This window comes from Danio rerio, chromosome 20, assembly GCF_049306965.1.
Source record: "Danio rerio strain Tuebingen ecotype United States chromosome 20, GRCz12tu, whole genome shotgun sequence".
Lineage (NCBI taxonomy): Eukaryota > Metazoa > Chordata > Actinopteri > Cypriniformes > Danionidae > Danio > Danio rerio.
Window position 1 is genome coordinate 53,268,193 of NC_133195.1, and position 19,308 is coordinate 53,287,500.

Here is a 19,308-nt window from a genome sequence, read left to right on the forward strand (position 1 = left end):
TATATGTATATATATATATATATATATATATATATATATATATATATATATATATATATATATATATATATATATATATATATATATATATATTATTTTTTTTTTTTAATTAGGCTGTGTGATATATTAATTTTATAATAAATGTGTTATTATTTGTTATGACCAAATAATTTGGTCACTATTACTGTGCCCGTTGCATGGTTGCTATAAAAGTCAAGTTTGATGAAGTACAACATTTGACATTTAATTTCCACATCTCTGCATACCTCTGTATAACCATTTAATATATAAAAATATGCATTATTAATATTTAATTAAAATAATAGTATGTTATATAATCCTTATTATAAAATATTAAGTGTTACATTGCGTGAACTGCAGTTGAACCCTCATTCAAACAGATTCTCTAGCAGAATGTGGCAGAGAAACACTGCTATGATGAAAAGTTCAGCAATGAAATATTAACCGTGCTCCATCTTGTTTGATCTCATAGTCTCGACACAACACAGAAGATTTCACTCTCTTCACGCTGGACGACGTCGATTCGGCTTTTGACAAAATCCAGCAACTGAAATACTCACAGATCGTCAACCTGAAAGGTGAGAGAAATGATCATAATTAAGAAAAAGCATACATGTTGAAGACTTTTGTTCTTCAAAACAGTGATGATGTGTGATTTTTGCAGCTTGATATTTAATGAGAGTTTATTGTTGAACAGGGAAAGGTCACGGTCTGTCCATCACACCGCTTCCTGCGGGTCACATGATCGGCGGCACTATCTGGAAAATAGTGAAGGATGGAGAGGAAGAGATCATCTATGGTGTGGATTTCAACCACAAGAGGGAGATGTGAGTCTAGAAATCTGCTGTAACAGCAAATCAAATCAGCATTGGATTTATAATGCTGGAGCTTGGAATTGTTTTTCAGTGATTATTATTTTGGCTGTGCTGTCCAATGTCAAACCTTTTTTATTAGGTACTCAAATGACAACTAAAAGGTTTAAAAAGGTGTCTTCTGGGAGTTTTTCAGAATATTTATCATTGATTAAATAAAAAGATCTTATGTCTTTTTTTTAACATTTTGATTTTGAACAAAGCCTGAGATCCACCCAACAAAATATGTTAAACAAACCCTGCTAAAAAATCCAGCGTAAACCAGCCTAGGCTGGTTGGCTGGTTTTAGCTGGTTGACCAGGCTGGTTTTAGAGGGGTTTTGGCCACTTCCAGGCTGGTTTAGCTGGTCAGGCTGGAAAATGACCAGCTAAATCCAGCTAAAACCAGCTTGACCAGCCTGGTTTAAGCTGGACATAGCTGGTTTTGGCTGGGCTCCCAGTCTGCTAGGCTGATCAAGCTGGTTTTACCTGGTCACCTCCTAGACTGACCAGCTAAGACCAGGCTGGAAATGGCTGGAAACCAGCCTGGAAGTGGCCAAAACCCCTCTAAAACCAGCCTGGTTGACCAGCTAAAACCAGCCAACCAGCCTAGGCTGGTTTAAGCTGGATTTTTCAGCAGGGAAAACAGTAATATTATAATAATAAGTACAAAATCAGGACTAAAATATAAATGATACAGTCTTTCTCATATTTGACCAAAATTGTATGGTTGTTTTACTTTCTCCATTTATTTTGGCTGTGTTGTATTCCAGACTAATAATGTCCAGTAGATAGAGCCTCCAGGATAGATCAGTTGGAGCAGATGGATCCAGCCATAGTTTCAGGATTGTTTTGTTTGCAGTCCTTTTTTGGTTGATGGATAAGGAGAGTGATGAATCGTCCAGCATAATAAACAGCAATAGGGTCGCATTGGATCTGAATTTCCATTAGTTCTAATAAAAAGTCTCATACCCTGGTCCAGAATAGTGCAGTTTGGGGACATCCCCAGAACATATGTATATAAGTACCTTGTGTAGAGTTGTTGCATAAGCGACAAAAGGGCAGAGATGTAAAGAGTACCTGAAAACCATACTTAAGTAAAAGTACAGATACCTTACTGTAAAAATGACTCCATTACAAGTTACAATTCACCAATTCCAATAAGACTTGAGTAAAAGTATGAAAGTATCCAATTTTAAAAGAACTTAAGTGTTTTACTCATGCTGAATATAGGCCAGTACTTATAATATTATAATACCAGATAGGAGGTAAAGTCTAGATCGGATATGCGGCCGGCCGGAAGTGCGATATGCACATTAATAAAGCAGCATTTTTTTTATGACACTGTATAACAATAATTAATATTTTTACAGTACTGTGAGGGTTGGGTTTAGGGTTGGAGTGGGGGTAGACATTACAAAATACATTTTATTGGGTAATTTAATAGATAACATAACATAACTAATACTCGGTACAACAACTGATTTTACATTACTGTGACGGTTGGGTTTAGGGTTGGGGTGGGGGTAGACGTTAATAAAATACAACAAATGAGAAATTTAATAAATAATAGAAATAATTCTCGTTAACTTCCATATCCGCTCTAGCAACAACTCAGATAGGAGTGGAATCACAATAACAATCAGATGCTCGCATAATCTTTTCTGCTGCTTTCCAGGTTTTAGATCTTATGGCTTTTTTATTAACAGTTGAAGTTGAAATGATTTGCCCTCCTGTGAATTTTTTCTTTTCTTTTTCAAATATTTTCCAGATGGTGTTTAACAGAGCAGGGCATTTTTCACAGTATTTTCTATAATATTTTTTTCTTCTAGAGAAAGTCTTATTTGTTTTATTTCAGCTAGAATAAAATTTTAAAAAAATTTTTAAAGCATTTTAAGGTCAATATTATTAGCCGCCTTAAGCAATATATTTATTTGATCGTCTACAGAACAAACCATAAAAAAAATCTGTCGGTTTAACAGAAATTGGGGAAAAACATACAGGGGGGCTCATAATTCTGACTTCATCTGCATGTGATGCTTTCTGTTGTCTCTCAGTCATCTGAACGGCTGCTCGCTGGAGTCTCTCAGCAGACCCTCTCTCCTCATCACAGACTCCTTCAACGCCTCGTATGTTCAGCCTCGCAGAAAACAACGAGACGAGCAGCTGCTCAGTAAGTTCATACTAACCTAAGATTATTCCTATGAATAATCATCCAACTAAAAAAGCTGAGTTTGAAGCAAGTCAAACGTTTCCATTCTTTATATAATGCCAGAAGGACAATATAATAGCATCATCCATATACAAATACACTCTTTCAAAGAACACATCATCATACTTATTCTTAAGAATATTTTTTTTCGGCGCATTAGTCCAGTGGTTAGTCATTCTACCATACTATCAAATATAAAGAAAAAAAAATAGATCAGAATCAGTTTTATTGCCATGTGTGCTTCACACACACAAGGAATTTGCTTTGGCTACAGAAGTTTCCAGTGTACATATAGTGACAACACAAGATAAATATGAGAGAAGACGATACATTAAACGGAGATGCAGTTAGTCAAAAAAGATCTGGATGTTGAGTTGTATGTACAGATTTCTTATAAATATACAGGTTAGGCGGTGCTGTGTACAAATGCGTATGGAGAAGGTATTGCATTGTATATTGATATAAGGTGCCGTGTACAAGTGCGTATGAAAAAGTATTGCACATTTTTATTGCACAGTTTTTCATTTTTTATATAACTTCAGGTATTTTTAGCATTTGTAATTATTAGTCATTGTCATGTATATCCAAAACAAGTAATGAAAATAAATATACAAATAAAACAAAGCAATGCATGCTAACGAGAACTATAAAAAGTAACATGTTTAACAAAGTTATTTCAGACCAAGCTATTTCTACCAGGTCAGTTGTTAAGCACCCTCGTGAAAATACACTATAGAAATAAGTATATTAATTATTATAGTAGTGTACTATAAATACTATAGTACTAGTAAAAATATACATATATATTTTATTTTGTTTTTCACAGACACCTCCAATAGAGATTTTATGAGATGAAAGACTTTGCAATTTGCTAAAATATTGCTAATGTTTTTTTTTTTTTAATGCATGACTGATATACACTCACCGGCCACTTTATTAGGTAGTACCCGTTTGATAGTACCGGGTTTGATCCCCTTTTGCCTTCAGAACTGCCTTAATCCTTTGTGGCATAGGTTCAACAAGGTACTGGAAATGATAGCATCACACAGTTGCTGCAGATTTGTCTGCTGCACATCCATGATGCGAATCTCCGGTTCCACTGCATTTCAAAGATGCTCTACTGGATTGAGGCTGGTGACTGTTGAGGCCATTTGAGTACAGTGAACTCATTGTCATGTTCAAGAAATCAGTCTGAGATGATTCACGCTTAATATCATGACACGTTATCCTGCTGGAAGTGATCAGCGATCAGAAGATGAGTACACTGTGGTCATAAAGGGATGGACATGGTCAGCAACAATACTCAGGTAGGCTGTGGCGTTGACACGATGCTCAATTGGTATTAATGGGCCCAAAGTGTGCCAAGAAAATATCCCCCACACCATTACACCACCACCTCCAGCCTGAACCACTGATACAAGCCAGGATGGACCCATGCTTTCATGTTGTTGATGCCAAATTCTGACCCGAGAAATGGAGACTCATCAGACCAGGCAACGTTTCTCCAATCTTCTATTGTCCAGTTTTGGTGAGCCTGTGTGAATTGTAGCCTCAGTTTCCTGTTCTTAGCTTACTGGAGTGGCACCCGGTGTGGTCTTCTGCTGCTGTAGCCCATCCGACTCAAGGTTGGACCTGTTGTGTGTTCGGAGATGCTCTTCTGCAGACCTCGGTTGTGTCGAGTGCTTATTTGAGTTACTGTTGCCTTTCTATCAGCTAGATCCAGTCTGGCCATTCTCCTCTGACCTTTGGCATCAACAAGGCATTTGCACCCACAGAACTGCCGCTCACTGGATATTTCCTTTTTTTCAGACCATTCTCTGTAAACCCTAGAAATGGTTGTGCATGAAAATTCCAGTAGATCAGCAGTTTCTGAAATACTCAGACCAGCCCGTCTGACACCAACAACCATGCCACGGTCAACTTTCTTCCTAATTCTGATGCTCTGTTTGAACTGCAGCAGATCGTCTTGAGCATGTCTACATGCCTAAATGCATTGAGTTGGTGCCATGTGATTGGCTGATTAGAAATTTGCGTTAAAGTGCAGATGGACAGGTGTACCTAATAAAGTGGCCGGTGAGTGTATATTGCATCACAAAAAACAAAAATACCCAACACACACCACATATATCTTCTGTGTCTGATTGTTTTTTTAATTTTTTTTATTTATTTGTTTATCGAATAGTTTGTTTAATGTTGTCTTTAATATGTTTTATGTGTGTGAATTGATATACCCATGCACAGACTTTCCCTTTGAATGTCTGAGATGTTCTATATTTGTGTATTTTTCCTCTAATAAACATTTGATCGCACACAAACTTCCTAATGCATGTTTGTAGTAAAAGTGACCTTCCTCTTTCTCTTCCAGCCAATGTGATGGAGACTCTGCGGGGCGATGGGAATGTGCTGATCGCAGTGGATACAGCGGGACGGGTGCTGGAACTGGCCCAGCTCCTGGATCAGATCTGGAGGACCAAAGATGCAGGACTGGGGGTTTATTCACTCGCTCTGCTCAACAACGTCAGCTACAACGTGGTGGAGTTCTCAAAGTCCCAGGTCTCGCTGTTATAGTTCAATCAGATATGTGTGTGTGCAATAATGCGCTGTCTGTATCCTGTCTATTTGTGTGTGTTTTTTAATACATTTTTTATTTTTAAGCGCGCAGATGTTTTCAAATGTCCAAAAACAAGAAAAAACAGGTTTCTCCTTTTATAAACACTTTTCATTCATTTTTTGTTATGGCTTATAGTGACAATTCTATACAAAGAACTATACAATTCTGTCTGTCTGTCCGTCCGTTTGTCCGTCTATTTGACTGTCCATCTATTTGTCTGTCCGTCCATCTATCTTTTTGTCCGTCTGTTGTCTGTTAAACTGTTCGTTCGTCCGTCTATCTGTCCATCTGTCTGTTTGTCCGTCTATGTCTGTCTGTCTGTCCGTCTATCTGTCCATCTTTTTGTCCGTCTGTCTGTTTGTCCGTCTGTTTGTCTGTCTGTCCATCTATCTATCTGTCCATCCGTTTGTCCATCTGTCTGTTTATCTATCTGTTTGTCTGTCCGTCTATCTATCTGTCCATCCGTTTGTCCATCTGTCTGTCCGACCGTCCATCCGTCGGTCGGTCTGTCTGTTTGTTCGTCTGTCCAACTGTCGTCCGTCTATTTGTCCTTCCATCCGTCAGCCTACCTGTCCATCTATCTATCTGTCCATCCATCTTTTTGTCCGTCTGTCCATACGCCCGTCCATCTTTCTTTCCATTTATCTGTCCACCTGTCTGTCTGTCGTCCATCTTTCTTTCCATTTATCTGTCCACCTGTCCACCTGTTAATACGTCTGTCTGTCTATCTGTCAGACCGTCTGTCTGTCAGTCTATCCGCTGTCTGTTCATCCGTCCATCTGTCTTTGTCCGTTTATCTGTCCGTCCGAATTTCTATTTGTCTGCCAGTCCGTCTATCTGTCCAACCCTCTCTCTGTCCGACCATTTGTTTGTCCGCCCTTCTTTCTGTCCGTCTATCTGTCCGTCTATCCGTCCGATCGTCTGTCTATCAATTTGTCCGTCTGCCTATCCTTCCATCTATTTCTCTGTCGTCTATTTGTCCGTCCGTCCGACCGTCTGTTCGTTCGTCTATCCTTCTGCCAGTCCGTCTATTCGTCCAACCGTCTCTGTGCGGGACTGTTTGTTTGTCCTTCCTTCTTTCTGTCTGTTTATCTGTCCGTCTGTCTGTCCGTCCGTCTATCCGTCCGATCGTCTGTCTGTCTATCTGTTTGTCCATTTGTCCGTCTGCCTATCCGCACATCTATTTCTCTGTCGTCTATCTGTCCGTCCGTCCGTCTTTCCATTCGTCTATCCTTCTGCCAGTCCGTCTATTCATCCAACCGTCTCTCTGTGCGACTGTTTGTTTGTCCGTCCTTCTTTCTGTCCGTTTATCTGTCCGTCTATCCATCCGATCGTCTGTCTATCAGTTTGTCCGTTTGTCCGTCTGCCTATCCGTCCATCTATTTCTCTGTCGTCTATCTGTCCTTCCTTCCGACCGTCTGTCCGTTCGTCTATCCTTCTGCCAGTCCGTCTATCCGTCCAACCGTCTCTCTGTCCGACCGTTTGTTTGTCCGTCCTTCTTTCTGTCCGTTTATGTCCGTCTGTCTATTAGTTTGTCCATCCGTCCGTCTGAGTATCCGTCCATCTATTTCTCTGTCGTCTATTTGTCCGTCCGTCCGACCGTCTGTTCGTTCGTCTATCCTTCTGCCAGTCCGTCTATTCGTCCAACCGTCTCTGTGCGGGACTGTTTGTTTGTCCTTCCTTCTTTCTGTCTGTTTATCTGTCCGTCTGTCTGTCCGTCCGTCTATCCGTCCGATCGTCTGTCTGTCTATCTGTTTGTCCATTTGTCCGTCTGCCTATCCGCACATCTATTTCTCTGTCGTCTATCTGTCCGTCCGTCCGTCTGTCCATTCGTCTATCCTTCTGCCAGTCCGTCTATTCATCCAACCGTCTCTCTGTGCGACTGTTTGTTTGTCCGTCCTTCTTTCTGTCCGTTTATCTGTCCGTCTATCCATCCGATCGTCTGTCTATCAGTTTGTCCGTTTGTCCGTCTGCCTATCCGTCCATCTATTTCTCTGTCGTCTATCTGTCCTTCCTTCCGACCGTCTGTCCGTTCGTCTATCCTTCTGCCAGTCCGTCTATCCGTCCAACCGTCTCTCTGTCCGACCGTTTGTTTGTCCGTCCTTCTTTCTGTCCGTTTATGTCCGTCTGTCTATTAGTTTGTCCATCCGTCCGTCTGAGTATCCGTCCATCTATTTCTCTGTCGTCTATCTGTCCGTCCGTCCGACCGTCTGTTCGTTCGTCTATCCTTCTGCCAGTCCGTCTATCCGTCCAACCTCCTCTCTGTCTGACCGTTTGTTTGTCCGTCCTTCTTTCTGTCCGTTTATCTGTCTGTCTGTCCGTCCGTCTATCCGTCCGATCATCTGTCTGTCTATCAGATTGTCCGTCTGCCTATCCGTCCATCTATTTCTCTGTCGTCTATCTGTTCATCCGTCCGACCGTCTGTTCGTTCGTCTATCCCTCTGCCAGTCCTTCTATCCGTCCAACCCTCTCTCTGTCTGACCGTTTGTTTGTCCATCCTTCTTTCTGTCCGTTTCATCTGTCCATCTGTCAGTTTGTCCGTCCGTCTTTCTGTCCGTCCGTCTGCCTATCCATCCAACTATTTCTCTGTCGTCTATCTGTCCGTCTATCCATCTGAACGTCCATCTATCCCTCTGTCGTCTGCCTCTCTGTATATCATATACTGTATTATATTCAAAAATATAATGATACGAAAAAATACTTCAGTAATGTATAGTAAATACTATAGTATTTACTAAATATTTTAGCTATTTAAGTATTTTTGAATTTTTCTATAGTAATGTACGTGAATAAATCTGTTATGGAGGTTCCAAAGTTTTTAGCGCAAAAACTATAGAATACTGTAATTTTTACAAGTATAGGGTATATTATTCTGAAATACACCTCAGTTTACTGGAGTATACAGCATGCTACAGTATTTGATTTTACAGTTTTACAGTTCTCTAATGTTAGTCCAAAGAGTGGAAGATGCAGTATAATAAACTTTACTATAGCGTGGTTTACAAACTATTGTGTTTACTATAAATTACTACAGTATTTTTCATGCATGTACACCTGATGATATTATAAAAAACTACTGTGACAAAATCAACCACTGCACAGAATACTGTAAAACAATAAAATGCATATGGCTGATTCCAGCGTTATGGATGTGACATTTGCAGTAAAAATTCAAAACATAAATTCGCAGAGAAAGTATACGTTAACATTATATTGAATCATCTGTTTATATTTTCCAAAACAACTAACCACAGAGTTATGGGATCAAAAAAATTCAATCTGTGAACATTTTTATACTTTAAATGAGGAAAATAAACAAGCGTTATGGATGCGACAAAAAAAAAGTCTGCGAGTTTACAGTATACAACATATTTCGTAGAAATTCTGTGAATTAAACTGCACAACCCAAAATAAATAATGCTCAACAAAAGGATAAGAGTTCGCTCTTTATAGAACAAAGCTGAGTGATTTTATTTTATTTTGACGTTTTTACATTTTTGAGGGAAAAGCTTTGTTATGGATGTGACACTTTTTCGTTATGGATGTGACGGATGTGAAATTGCCATTTGTTTGACTTTGGTAAATCAAATAGAATAGTTTGAAAACATTGACAGAGACATTTTTAAGTATTTTAAAGTACTGTAAAACACTTGCCTGCGCAAAAAATGTAGAAACGGTTTTGCTATTTTGGTCAAAACATTTTTCTTTTCATGGCAAGGTTGACATTTTCATGGAATTGCTCATATATATATTTATATAAAACATTATATAAATATATATAATATATTATATATGTTCACTCTTTACCCCTTAGTTAGTGGCATTGATGTTTATGATAGAAAGCAACAGAGCCTTTAAGTAGAATTCTTAATTGATCATTGTTATGTAGTGACTGGAACTGAGGAATAGTCTGTGTTATTTGACTGTACATTGAGTCTCTTAAAGATGTGATCTTTATTTTAACATCTCTCCCTCTTCTCTCACAGGTCGAGTGGATGAGCGACAAATTGATGCGCTGCTTCGAAGACAAGAGGAACAACCCTTTCCAGTTCCGCCACCTGTCACTCTGCCACAGCCTGTCTGACCTGGCTCGAGTTCCCAGCCCAAAGGTGGTTCTGTGCAGTCAGCCGGATCTGGAATCAGGCTTCTCTCGGGAGCTCTTCATACAGTGGTGCCAAGACGCCAAAAACTCGGTCATCCTCACCTACAGGACCACACCTGGAACACTGGCCCGATACCTCATAGATAACCCCGGGGAGAAGAGGATAGAGCTGGAGGTGAGGACCAGTCAGGGGTGCATTATTGCATGGGCTTACAGGGGAGGGCCCTACTGACGGCACACTGTCTTTAAATATGGAATATTTTTTATCACAGTAAATACAATGGATTTTCAACACTGCTGATGGCGCTTGCATTTAAATGGCGCTAGTTTTACGCATGAACATCTAAATGAATGTCTGTTCAAGTCTGTTTAAAGGACTTAAAGGTGCAGTAGGTGATTGTCTTCAGAAGCATTTGTTGTTGTTCTGGTTGAAAGTCTCTTCACAGTCTAATAGTAATGATTACAGTAAATGATCTAAATGTATTTATATGTATTTTTATATTTTAGGTAAGGCATATAACTAGAAAATGTTCATCCAATTAAATAGAGTCGGGTCGACATCTCTCATAATTCCGATCAGTAGTCCAATCTGTCTGTCAGCAAATGCAGATTTGAACAGCTGTGCAGCCGTTTGTACGCAGCTCCGCCGACTGCCGCGCATTCACAAGAGAGAGCATGCACACGATTGGTAAAAACATGCTGAATCCAAACTTTTTAAAAACCCGAATCAGTATTGGAGTTACCTTTGCACGCTGGAGAAAGGATGACACCATGTCTGAAGGATTTCTCTTAGACAGGTAATGTTCTGTTTTAAAACTGTTTTAGCTTCACGCAAAGCTGATGTAACGTTAGATGTTGTTGTTATAAATGAGTTATATCTTCACAGAAGTGTTGATAATTGATTGATAAGACTATTTTTAGTTTCATAAGGGACCTTTCACAGCATCGATGATGTAGATTTTAATTAGTTTAACAACAAAACACAAGTAAATATCGCTATTCTGCCTAGTCTCTCCCTATATAGTTTACCATGCAACTAAATATTCACTTTGAACTTGCATGTCAGTTTGGCTTGCACGCCGCCGGACAAGCACTAGTCTCTTTTAACACATGAGAGAGGGTTCTTTTGCTGTGCTCGTGTTTCAGGAGGCGTGGCTCTAGACGGCAGGGGAGGGACTGTGATTCAGAGATTTATGCTAAGCTGTTAGCATTGTGGAAGATCACCTACTGCACCTTTAAGGCTTTAATCTATTTAAAGCACTAGATTTAGGCTAAATTACATTATCAATCCTTTAAATAAAAATAGTCACATCAATTTTTGTTTAGAAATTTATCAGCTTATTGTTGAAGAGCACTAACAGGAATAAAACAACATCTGAATATCTATTAACCCTTATGTGTTGTTCAAATAAACTACCCTTTTGTCATGTTAGTGGCTGTTTTTGCCCCATTGAATTTCATTAAAATTACATTTTTGGATTGCAAATCCTCTACGCCAAATAATCATCATTTATTCTTGATTGTTGGTTGTTGGTGGTTCTCATCCTATCCATAAGAGTGCGCACTGCCACCCTTCGAAGGAAAATAATTTCGGCCGCTTGTATCCAAGTTCTTGTCCTTTCAGTCATGACCATTGGTGATCATATTTTATTTTGTTAAAATAAGCATGATCTTTGCCTTTCATTTAAGCCCCTTCTAATACCAAATGATCAACTACAAGTCAAGTTATTATTTGTTGTTCCTAAAACTTGGATTGGCGACAAGTCTTTTGTCAGGTAGCGTATATACATATAGTAATGTTCCTTGTGAATATATATATATATATATATATATATATATATATATATATATATATATATATATATATATATATATATATATATATATATATATATATATATTTATTTATTTATTTATTTTTTTTTTTTAATTGACAGATGCCATTCAGATGAATCTCGTATTATGAATGGTTTAATAGCAAAAAAATGTTTGACTTCTGACTTTTTAGCTTATTTTTTTAGTGCAGTTTTTGTTGTTATGTTGCATATGCAGTCTAACTGAGAATGCGAAGTGTTTGATATCTTAATTTATTATTTGCAAGCTCTTATGTTTTTGTTTTTTTCCTCTCTGTGACTGAACAAGATAAGAAAGCGTTGCCGACTGGAGGGACGAGAACTAGAGGAGTACATGGAGAAAGAGAGGATGAAGAAAGAAGCTGCCAAAAAACTGGAGCAGGCAAAAGAGTAAGTGGAAAATGTGACTAAAACACTGTCAGAATGAAAAATGGGCTTTGATTCGCCCAGAATGCACCGCTGATCAAACCCCCAAGACTTTCTCTAACAGCATTTATCAAGTCTGGCTAATACTTTGCATAGTCAAAGAAAGGATCCTCTGTGAAAAGAAGAAAGATCTATAGCTATAAATACTTGATGAGCTGAAGCGTTATCAGGTCAAAAAGTCGTAGCACTTTTTAGAGCTGTTGTTAAACATTCAACATCTGCTTCTGCCGCTGCTTAAAGATGAATAAAAGCACTTTAAAACAGCTCTGATGTTCAGCAGGGTGTGTCAAATCCTGCACTAATGCTACTAACATGTCTTTTGTCTTCATGTTAATTTATAGTTTTGCACAGATTCTGTCAAAAGTAGAAATTATTGAGGATGTTTGCATTTATGCTCATTTATAAAACTAAAAACTTAAAGGTGCAATAGGTGATTGTCTTCTGAGAAGATCTCTTCACATTCCAATAGTAATGAATAAAGTAAATGATCTAAATGAATTTATATATACTGGGTAAAGCATAAGACTAAAAAATTTTTGCCCAATGAAAAAATTCATGCTGAAACTTACGATAGGTAGGTCAATTACGCCTCTTCACGCCTTTTCTTCTCTTCTGAACTTGAAAATATGATTGACAGAATTGTAGAAATGCAGAATTAAGACTGTCCAGGGGGTCGAATCCAGATCGCGATCTTTTAACGATTAATTGTGCAGCTCTACAAGTATGTCTTTGTTACAAAGTTTCAGCTTTTTGGAAACAGACAGTAATAAGAGTAAGGGTGCTTTCACACCTGTGAATCGATTCAGTTGTTCTGAAACAGAGATTACAAATGTTACATTGTTGCTCTTTGCTCTTGTAGCGGTTCGCTTTCACACTGCAAAGTTTCTAATCGGACCAAAAGAGCTAAAACAAGTCACGTGCAAGTAAACTCTCCTCACATTGGTCAGAGTGTCAGGGTTTATTTTGCAGCGTCCCGCTAAACTGTCAGGAGAGGTGGTGGTTTGGTGGTGATTGACAGGGAGCACCCGCGCTACGTGTCTGAGGAGAGATGCGGTGGGGAGGAGTGAGAAGGGTGCGCGACGATGCCTGTTTGAGGACCGGGAGGGTGACACGAGATTACCGGGAGATCATCACTCGTTTGCGGGCATCCGGAGACTCGCGAAACTTCCCGCCCTACTCATAATTCTCTCTTCATATAGCTGTATGCCTATTACATATCCATAAAACACTGTGATATAACCGCGCTCGGATCAGATCGCTTTCTCACTGCAATCGAACCGCTCCAGGGTTTGTTTCAATCGAGCCGAGACCACCTCATTCAAGCGATCTCGGAGCGATTACTTTGGCGCGGAACAGAGCGCGATTGCCCTGTTCACATATGCCAACGAACCGCGCTAACTGAGCAATCGAGACACGTTCCGAAACAAAAGTGTAGGTGTGAAAGCACCCTAATTCCTGCACCCCGCCAGCCAAGTGTAACTGAGGCCAACTAGCGAAGGGCTGTGCAGTTAAACCTCACTCTTCTGACCTCTGAAGGTGCTCTAGCAACAGACGCTACACTCTCAAAAATAAAGGTATGCGAGCTGTCACTTGGGTGGTACCTTTTCAGAAGGTACATGTTTGTGCTTTAAAGGTTCAGGACACCCTGGAGAACTTTTTTTTTTTATATTAACAGATTTGTGTGTGTTGAGCATCAGTTAAGACAATGTTAGCACCTGTCAGCTTTAATTGTGGGGAAAACTGGATAATTTTGAGCTTTTGTCAGCTAATTTCAGCTTCCGGGTTTGAAATGATTTTTGGGGCGGGATCAAAATCGGCGACGCAGCGCAGAACTGCAAGTGCAATGATGACACGTCGGTTTCTCATTATTATTCATAGCGGAGTTTTCTTATCCTATTAGAAGAGCTGGCTGCTTAATTATTCATGAGACCTGCCAGTGTCAAGCCCGAGCTGTGAGACACGGACAGGCACACGGTATTTAGCCGTTCATGAAAGCTCATATGCGTTTGTTTCCATCATCCACGGGGTTTGTTGCATGTTTTCCCCCGCGATCTTGTCAGGGCCGATCATACAGCAAAGCTGTGTGTGTGCTGCAAGCATTTTTGTCGGGAGAGCAGCATGAGAATTAGAGAATGGCGGACACTGTCTTTTATCAGGAGTTCGTTCACATTCAGACACATCACTGTGCTGCTGTGTTTGCCTAAATCCTCCAGATTACCAGCAGGGTTACTGGTTAAAATAGACAGGTCAGGAGACCTGCTGCACTGAGTCTGCTGGATACGGGGATTGAGGGAGAAGTCCTCATTTATAGTGTTTACATGAACACACTTATCTTTATAATGATATAAATTGTGGTTATGTGTATATGAAATTACGAATAACAAATGTAGCAGGGCATTAAATCACTGTTCATTTCTTTGCATTTTAACTTTGTAAACTATAAACTCATGCGTCTCCTCACGGTTTGTCTCATTTTGTGAGTTAACTGACAACAACAGTTGTTCACTCACGTTCTCCCCCACTCCTGCCCGATGCTCGCGGAGCTCCACGCCCATTAATCATGCATCTTTTGAAAAAATTCTGAAGTAGACTTTAACCGAAATTGGGGGGTGTCATGGCCCTTTAAGGGTACATATCAGTACCTCAAAAGGATATATTAGTACCTAAAAAAAGGGAACACTTTTGTACTTTTAAGGTACTAATATGTACCCTTGAGGTATTAATGTGGACCTTTAAGGTACAAAGTTGTACCTTTTGAAAAGATTTCACCCCAGTGACAGCTCTCGTCCCTTTATTTCTGAGAGTGTAGAGGCCATGGTCTTTAACCTCCTTTTTAGATCAAACGCCTGCCATCCGTAGAGTCGCCGGTTCAATCCCAGCTTAGAGCGGGTTGAGTGGTGTAGTTCCAGAGCTGTTACATTGGTCTTGTGACCCAGATGGGAGTGAGGTTTAGGGGGGTGAGTGTAACAGAGGCCAGCTATTGAAGTGCTGTGCAGGTAATCCTCACTCCTCTGACCAATAAGGTCTCCCATGTGGAGAGTTGCCGGTTTGATCCTGCTCCGAGTGGGTTGGGTGGTGTTGAACCAGCAGGGTTATATTGGTACTGTGACCCTGATGGGAGTGAGGTTTAGGGGGTGAGTATAACAAATGCCAGCCAGTGAAGTGCTATGGAGGTAAACCTCACTCCTCTGACACCAAAATTGCTCTACCGACAGACGCTAAAGGCCATGTTCTTTAGCCTCCTTCTTATAGCAACTAATTACCACATGGAAAGTCGCCAGTTCAATCCTAGCTCAGAGCGGGTTGGGTAGTGTAGGACCGGTGGGGTTACATTGGTGTCATGATCTGGATAGGAGTGAGGTTTAGGGGGGTGAGTGTAACGGAGGCCAGATAGTGAACTTCTGTGCTGGTAAACCTCACTCCTCTGCCCACTAATGTGCTCTAGTGACAGACGCCAGAGGCTATGGTCTTTAGCCTCCTTGTTAGATTAACCATCTCACATCCAGAGAGTCGCCGGTATTTCTTAGCTCAGAGTGGGTTGGGTAGATCTGGACCGGTGGGGTTACATTGGTCCCGAGATGCAGGTGGGAGTGAGGTTTAGGGGGGTGAGTGTAACAGAGGCTAGCTAGTGAATTGCTGTGCAGGTAAACCTCACTCCTCTGACCACTAAGGTGCTCTAACGACAGACACTAGAGGCCATGGTCTTTAGCCTCCTTTTTAGATCAACTGTCTCCCATGTAGACAGTTGTCGGTTCGATCCAGCTTGGAGCGGGTTGGGTGGTGTAGAACCGGCGGGGTTACATTGGTGCAGTGACCCAGATTGGGGTGAGTGTAACAGAGGTCACAGCTAGTTAAGTGCTGTGAAGGTAAACCTCACTCCTCTGACCTCTAATGCTGCGTTCACACCAGACGCAGAAAGCGCATCAAACGCGAGTGATTTACATGTTAAGTCAATGCAAACGCGCAAATAGACATCCTGCGGCGCGATACGCGTAAGGCGAATTGAGCGTTTTGCGCGTTTGACGCGCTTAACGAACGTTTTGCGCGAATCTCTCAAGTTCAAAAATCTGAACTTCAGCAGACATTTGCGCCGTGTTAACCAATCAGAAGCTTGCTCTTGTGGGGGCGTGATTGTGACGTAGAACCAGTTGATGGTGTCCCGGGGGAAATCCTCCTGGCGACACCGACAACAAGTCATCAAACTGGGCTTGGCTCAGTCAGAAGCACAGTTGAATGCCTCCTTGATCTAGGTTCCGTTTCTGGAGGAGTTTATGAGCTCACAGAGCTGGATGCACCTCTGAAAGGATGTAGTGGACTCAGACACGGTCCTAAACGTATCGACGCTGTTTTTCAGCCTTCATAAAGTGCATAAACACTGTTATTTTTTTCATAAAATCCATTTTAGCCTTTTAGCTACGAAGCTAGAGTCACCGGGAAGACAGAAGTCCTGCCCATCACGTGACTCCACGTCTGTTCTGAAGTAAATTTGACACGCGAATGAAGCGGATTTGACGCACAAATGAAGCGAGTAAACTCAAATGTTAACGCGGCAATTTACGCGCGAATAGCGCGATTTATCCGCGCGTTCCGCGTCTGGTGTGAACACAGCATAAAGGTGCTCTAGTGACAGAAGCTTGGGGCCATGGTCTTTAGCCTCTTTTTTTAGATTAACCGTCTCCCATGAGGAGAGTCGCCGGTTCAATCCCAGATCAGAGTGGATTGGGTGGTGGAGGACCGGCTGGGTTACATCGATGCCCTGACCCGGATTGGAGTAAGGTTAAAGGGGGTGAGTGTAACAGAGGCCAGCTAGTGAAGTGCTGTGCAGGTCAACCTCTCTCCTCTGACCCTGAAAGTGCTCTAGCGAAAGACACTAGGTCATGGTCTTTAGCCTCCTTGTTAGAGCAACCAACTCTCATGTGGAATGTTGCCGATTCAATCCCAGGTAGGAGCGGGTTGAGTGGTGTAGGACTGGTGGGGTTACACAAGCACTACGCATAGACGATTCGCTCGCTCACATCGTTCTGAAGATCTTTTCAACTGAGTGCGCCAGGAACACACAAGCCACACACCTCCAATGGAAATAACAAACTTTTTGCGGAGAAGATGTAATATTTAAATATTTAATCCATCAATCTGTCTACCTATCCATCTACCTTCAGCCTGGTACCAATTGATACACAGAGCGGTACCAGTCCGTGGCTCGGGCTTGGGTCTACAGTTATCCTGTGTTTTCCTGATGTGCATAAAATGGGGTGGCATAATGGGGATATGTCCAGGGTTGTAGCTGTTAAAAGTACTTTTCTACTTATCTATAAAAAATAATAATATCATGAATTACTGATATCAATAAACTGTATTGAGTAACAACCATAATCATCTAATAAGAAACTTGTTAGTTCCAGAGGTCATGAAACTATATTTATTTTTGCACTGTAAGACATCCTGAGCTAATGGTGGTTTAATAATTGCTATGTATATGATAAGCTATAAATATGCATCAATGGTTTTATATGATGGTTGTTTATTGTTGTTCAGAGTGGACCTGGACTCGAGTGATGAGAGCGATATGGAGGATGATCTGGAGCAGCCGGCGGTAGTGAAAACCAAACATCACGACCTGATGATGAAGGGCGAAGGCGGCAGGAAGGGCGGATTCTTCAAACAGGCCAAGAAATCCTACCCGATGTTCCCTACACACGAGGAGAGAATCAAGTGGGATGAGTATGGAGAGATCATCAGGTGAACAACAAGATTTATTCATCCATAAAAAAAGGATATGCAATGTGTAAAATCTGTCCATCCATCCATCTATCTAAATATCTGTCAGTGTGTCTTTTAGTCTATCCGTCTATCTATACATCCGTCTGTCTGTCTATCCATCTATTTCAATCTGTCTATCCATCTATGTGTCTCAATATCCTTCTATCTATCTATCCATCCATCTGTCCATTCGTTCATCTGTCTATCCATCTGTTCATTTATCCATCCATCCATTCATGTCAATCCATGCGTCTATCTGTGTCTCACTATCCATCCATCTATCTATTCGTCTGTCTGTCTGTCTATCTATCCGTCTGTCTAAATGTCTATTCGTCCATCCGTCATTCTATCATGATTTGATCCATCTATCCATTGTGATATCCATCGTTATATCTGTCTGTCCGCCGCTCAATCTGTCTGTCTGTCTATTCAGGTATTTGCTGTTTTATCTATTAGTCTATCATCAATCTGTCCATCCATACAGCTATACGTCTATCCATTCATCTGTCGCTCTATCCGTCTGTCTGTCGTTCTATCTATTTGTCATTCTATCTGCTTTTTGTGGTTTCATCCATTTTTCCGTCGTTCTATCTGTGTATCGGTCACTCACTTTCATTTTTGTTTGTCTCCGTTCATCCATCCATTTATCCGTCGCTCTACCTGCCTATCTGTCGTTCTACCTGTCTTTCAGTCCTTCTAATTGTGGATCCGTCACTCTATCTTTCAATCTATCTTATCTGTCGTTCCATTCACCCATCTATTCATCCAATTATCCATCCATCTGTTGTTCTATCCGTCTTTCCGTCGTTCTATCTGTTGTTCGATCTATCTTTCCATCATTCTATTCATCTGCAGTATCTTTTGTTCTATCTGTCAGTCTATCCTATGAGTCTTTCTGCCGATATGACTTTCTGCCGCTCTGTCCGTATATCTGCTGCTCTGTCGTCTATCTGCTGTTCTATCTGTCATTCTTTCTGTCTGCCTGTCTGTCATTCTATCTATCTGTCTGTTGTTCTGTCTATCCATCTATCTGCCATTCCATCCATCTATTTGCTGTTCTTTCCATCATTCTGTCTGTCTGCGTGTCTGTTGTTCTATCTATCTTTCTGTCTTTCTGTTGTTTTGTCTATCCATCTATCTGCCGTTCTATCCATCTATTTGCCGTTCTATCCATCTATCTGCCGTTCTATCCATCTATCTGCTGTTCTATCCATCTATCAGCCGTTCTATCCATCTATCTGCCGTTCTATCCATCTATCAGCCGTTCTATCCATCTATCTGCCGTTCTATCCATCTATCTGCTGTTCTATCCATCTATCAGCCGTTCTATCAATCTATCTGCTGTTCTATCCATCTATCAGCAGTTCTATCCATCTATCTGCCGTTCTATCCATCTATCAGCAGTTCTATCCATCTATCTGCCGTTCTATCCATCTATCAGCCGTTCTATCCATCTATCAGCCGTTCTATCCA

The 19,308-nt window shown here is 40.8% G+C and overlaps 1 protein-coding gene across 3 annotated transcripts in view; it reads left to right on the top strand.

The window, feature by feature from the left end:
- Nucleotides 1–19,308, top strand: part of cpsf2 (cleavage and polyadenylation specific factor 2) — a 35,313-nt gene that overhangs the window by 4,971 nt on the left and 11,034 nt on the right. For 2 of the 3 annotated variants that reach the window (XM_017352464.3, NM_001002384.1), the window contains 7 exon segments: nt 494–599; nt 719–848; nt 2,929–3,044; nt 5,449–5,636; nt 9,681–9,971; nt 11,939–12,039; nt 17,611–17,814. In XM_017352464.3, the coding sequence (XP_017207953.1) occupies nt 494–599; nt 719–848; nt 2,929–3,044; nt 5,449–5,636; nt 9,681–9,971; nt 11,939–12,039; nt 17,611–17,814 (1,136 nt within the window). 3 annotated transcript variants of the gene reach the window in all.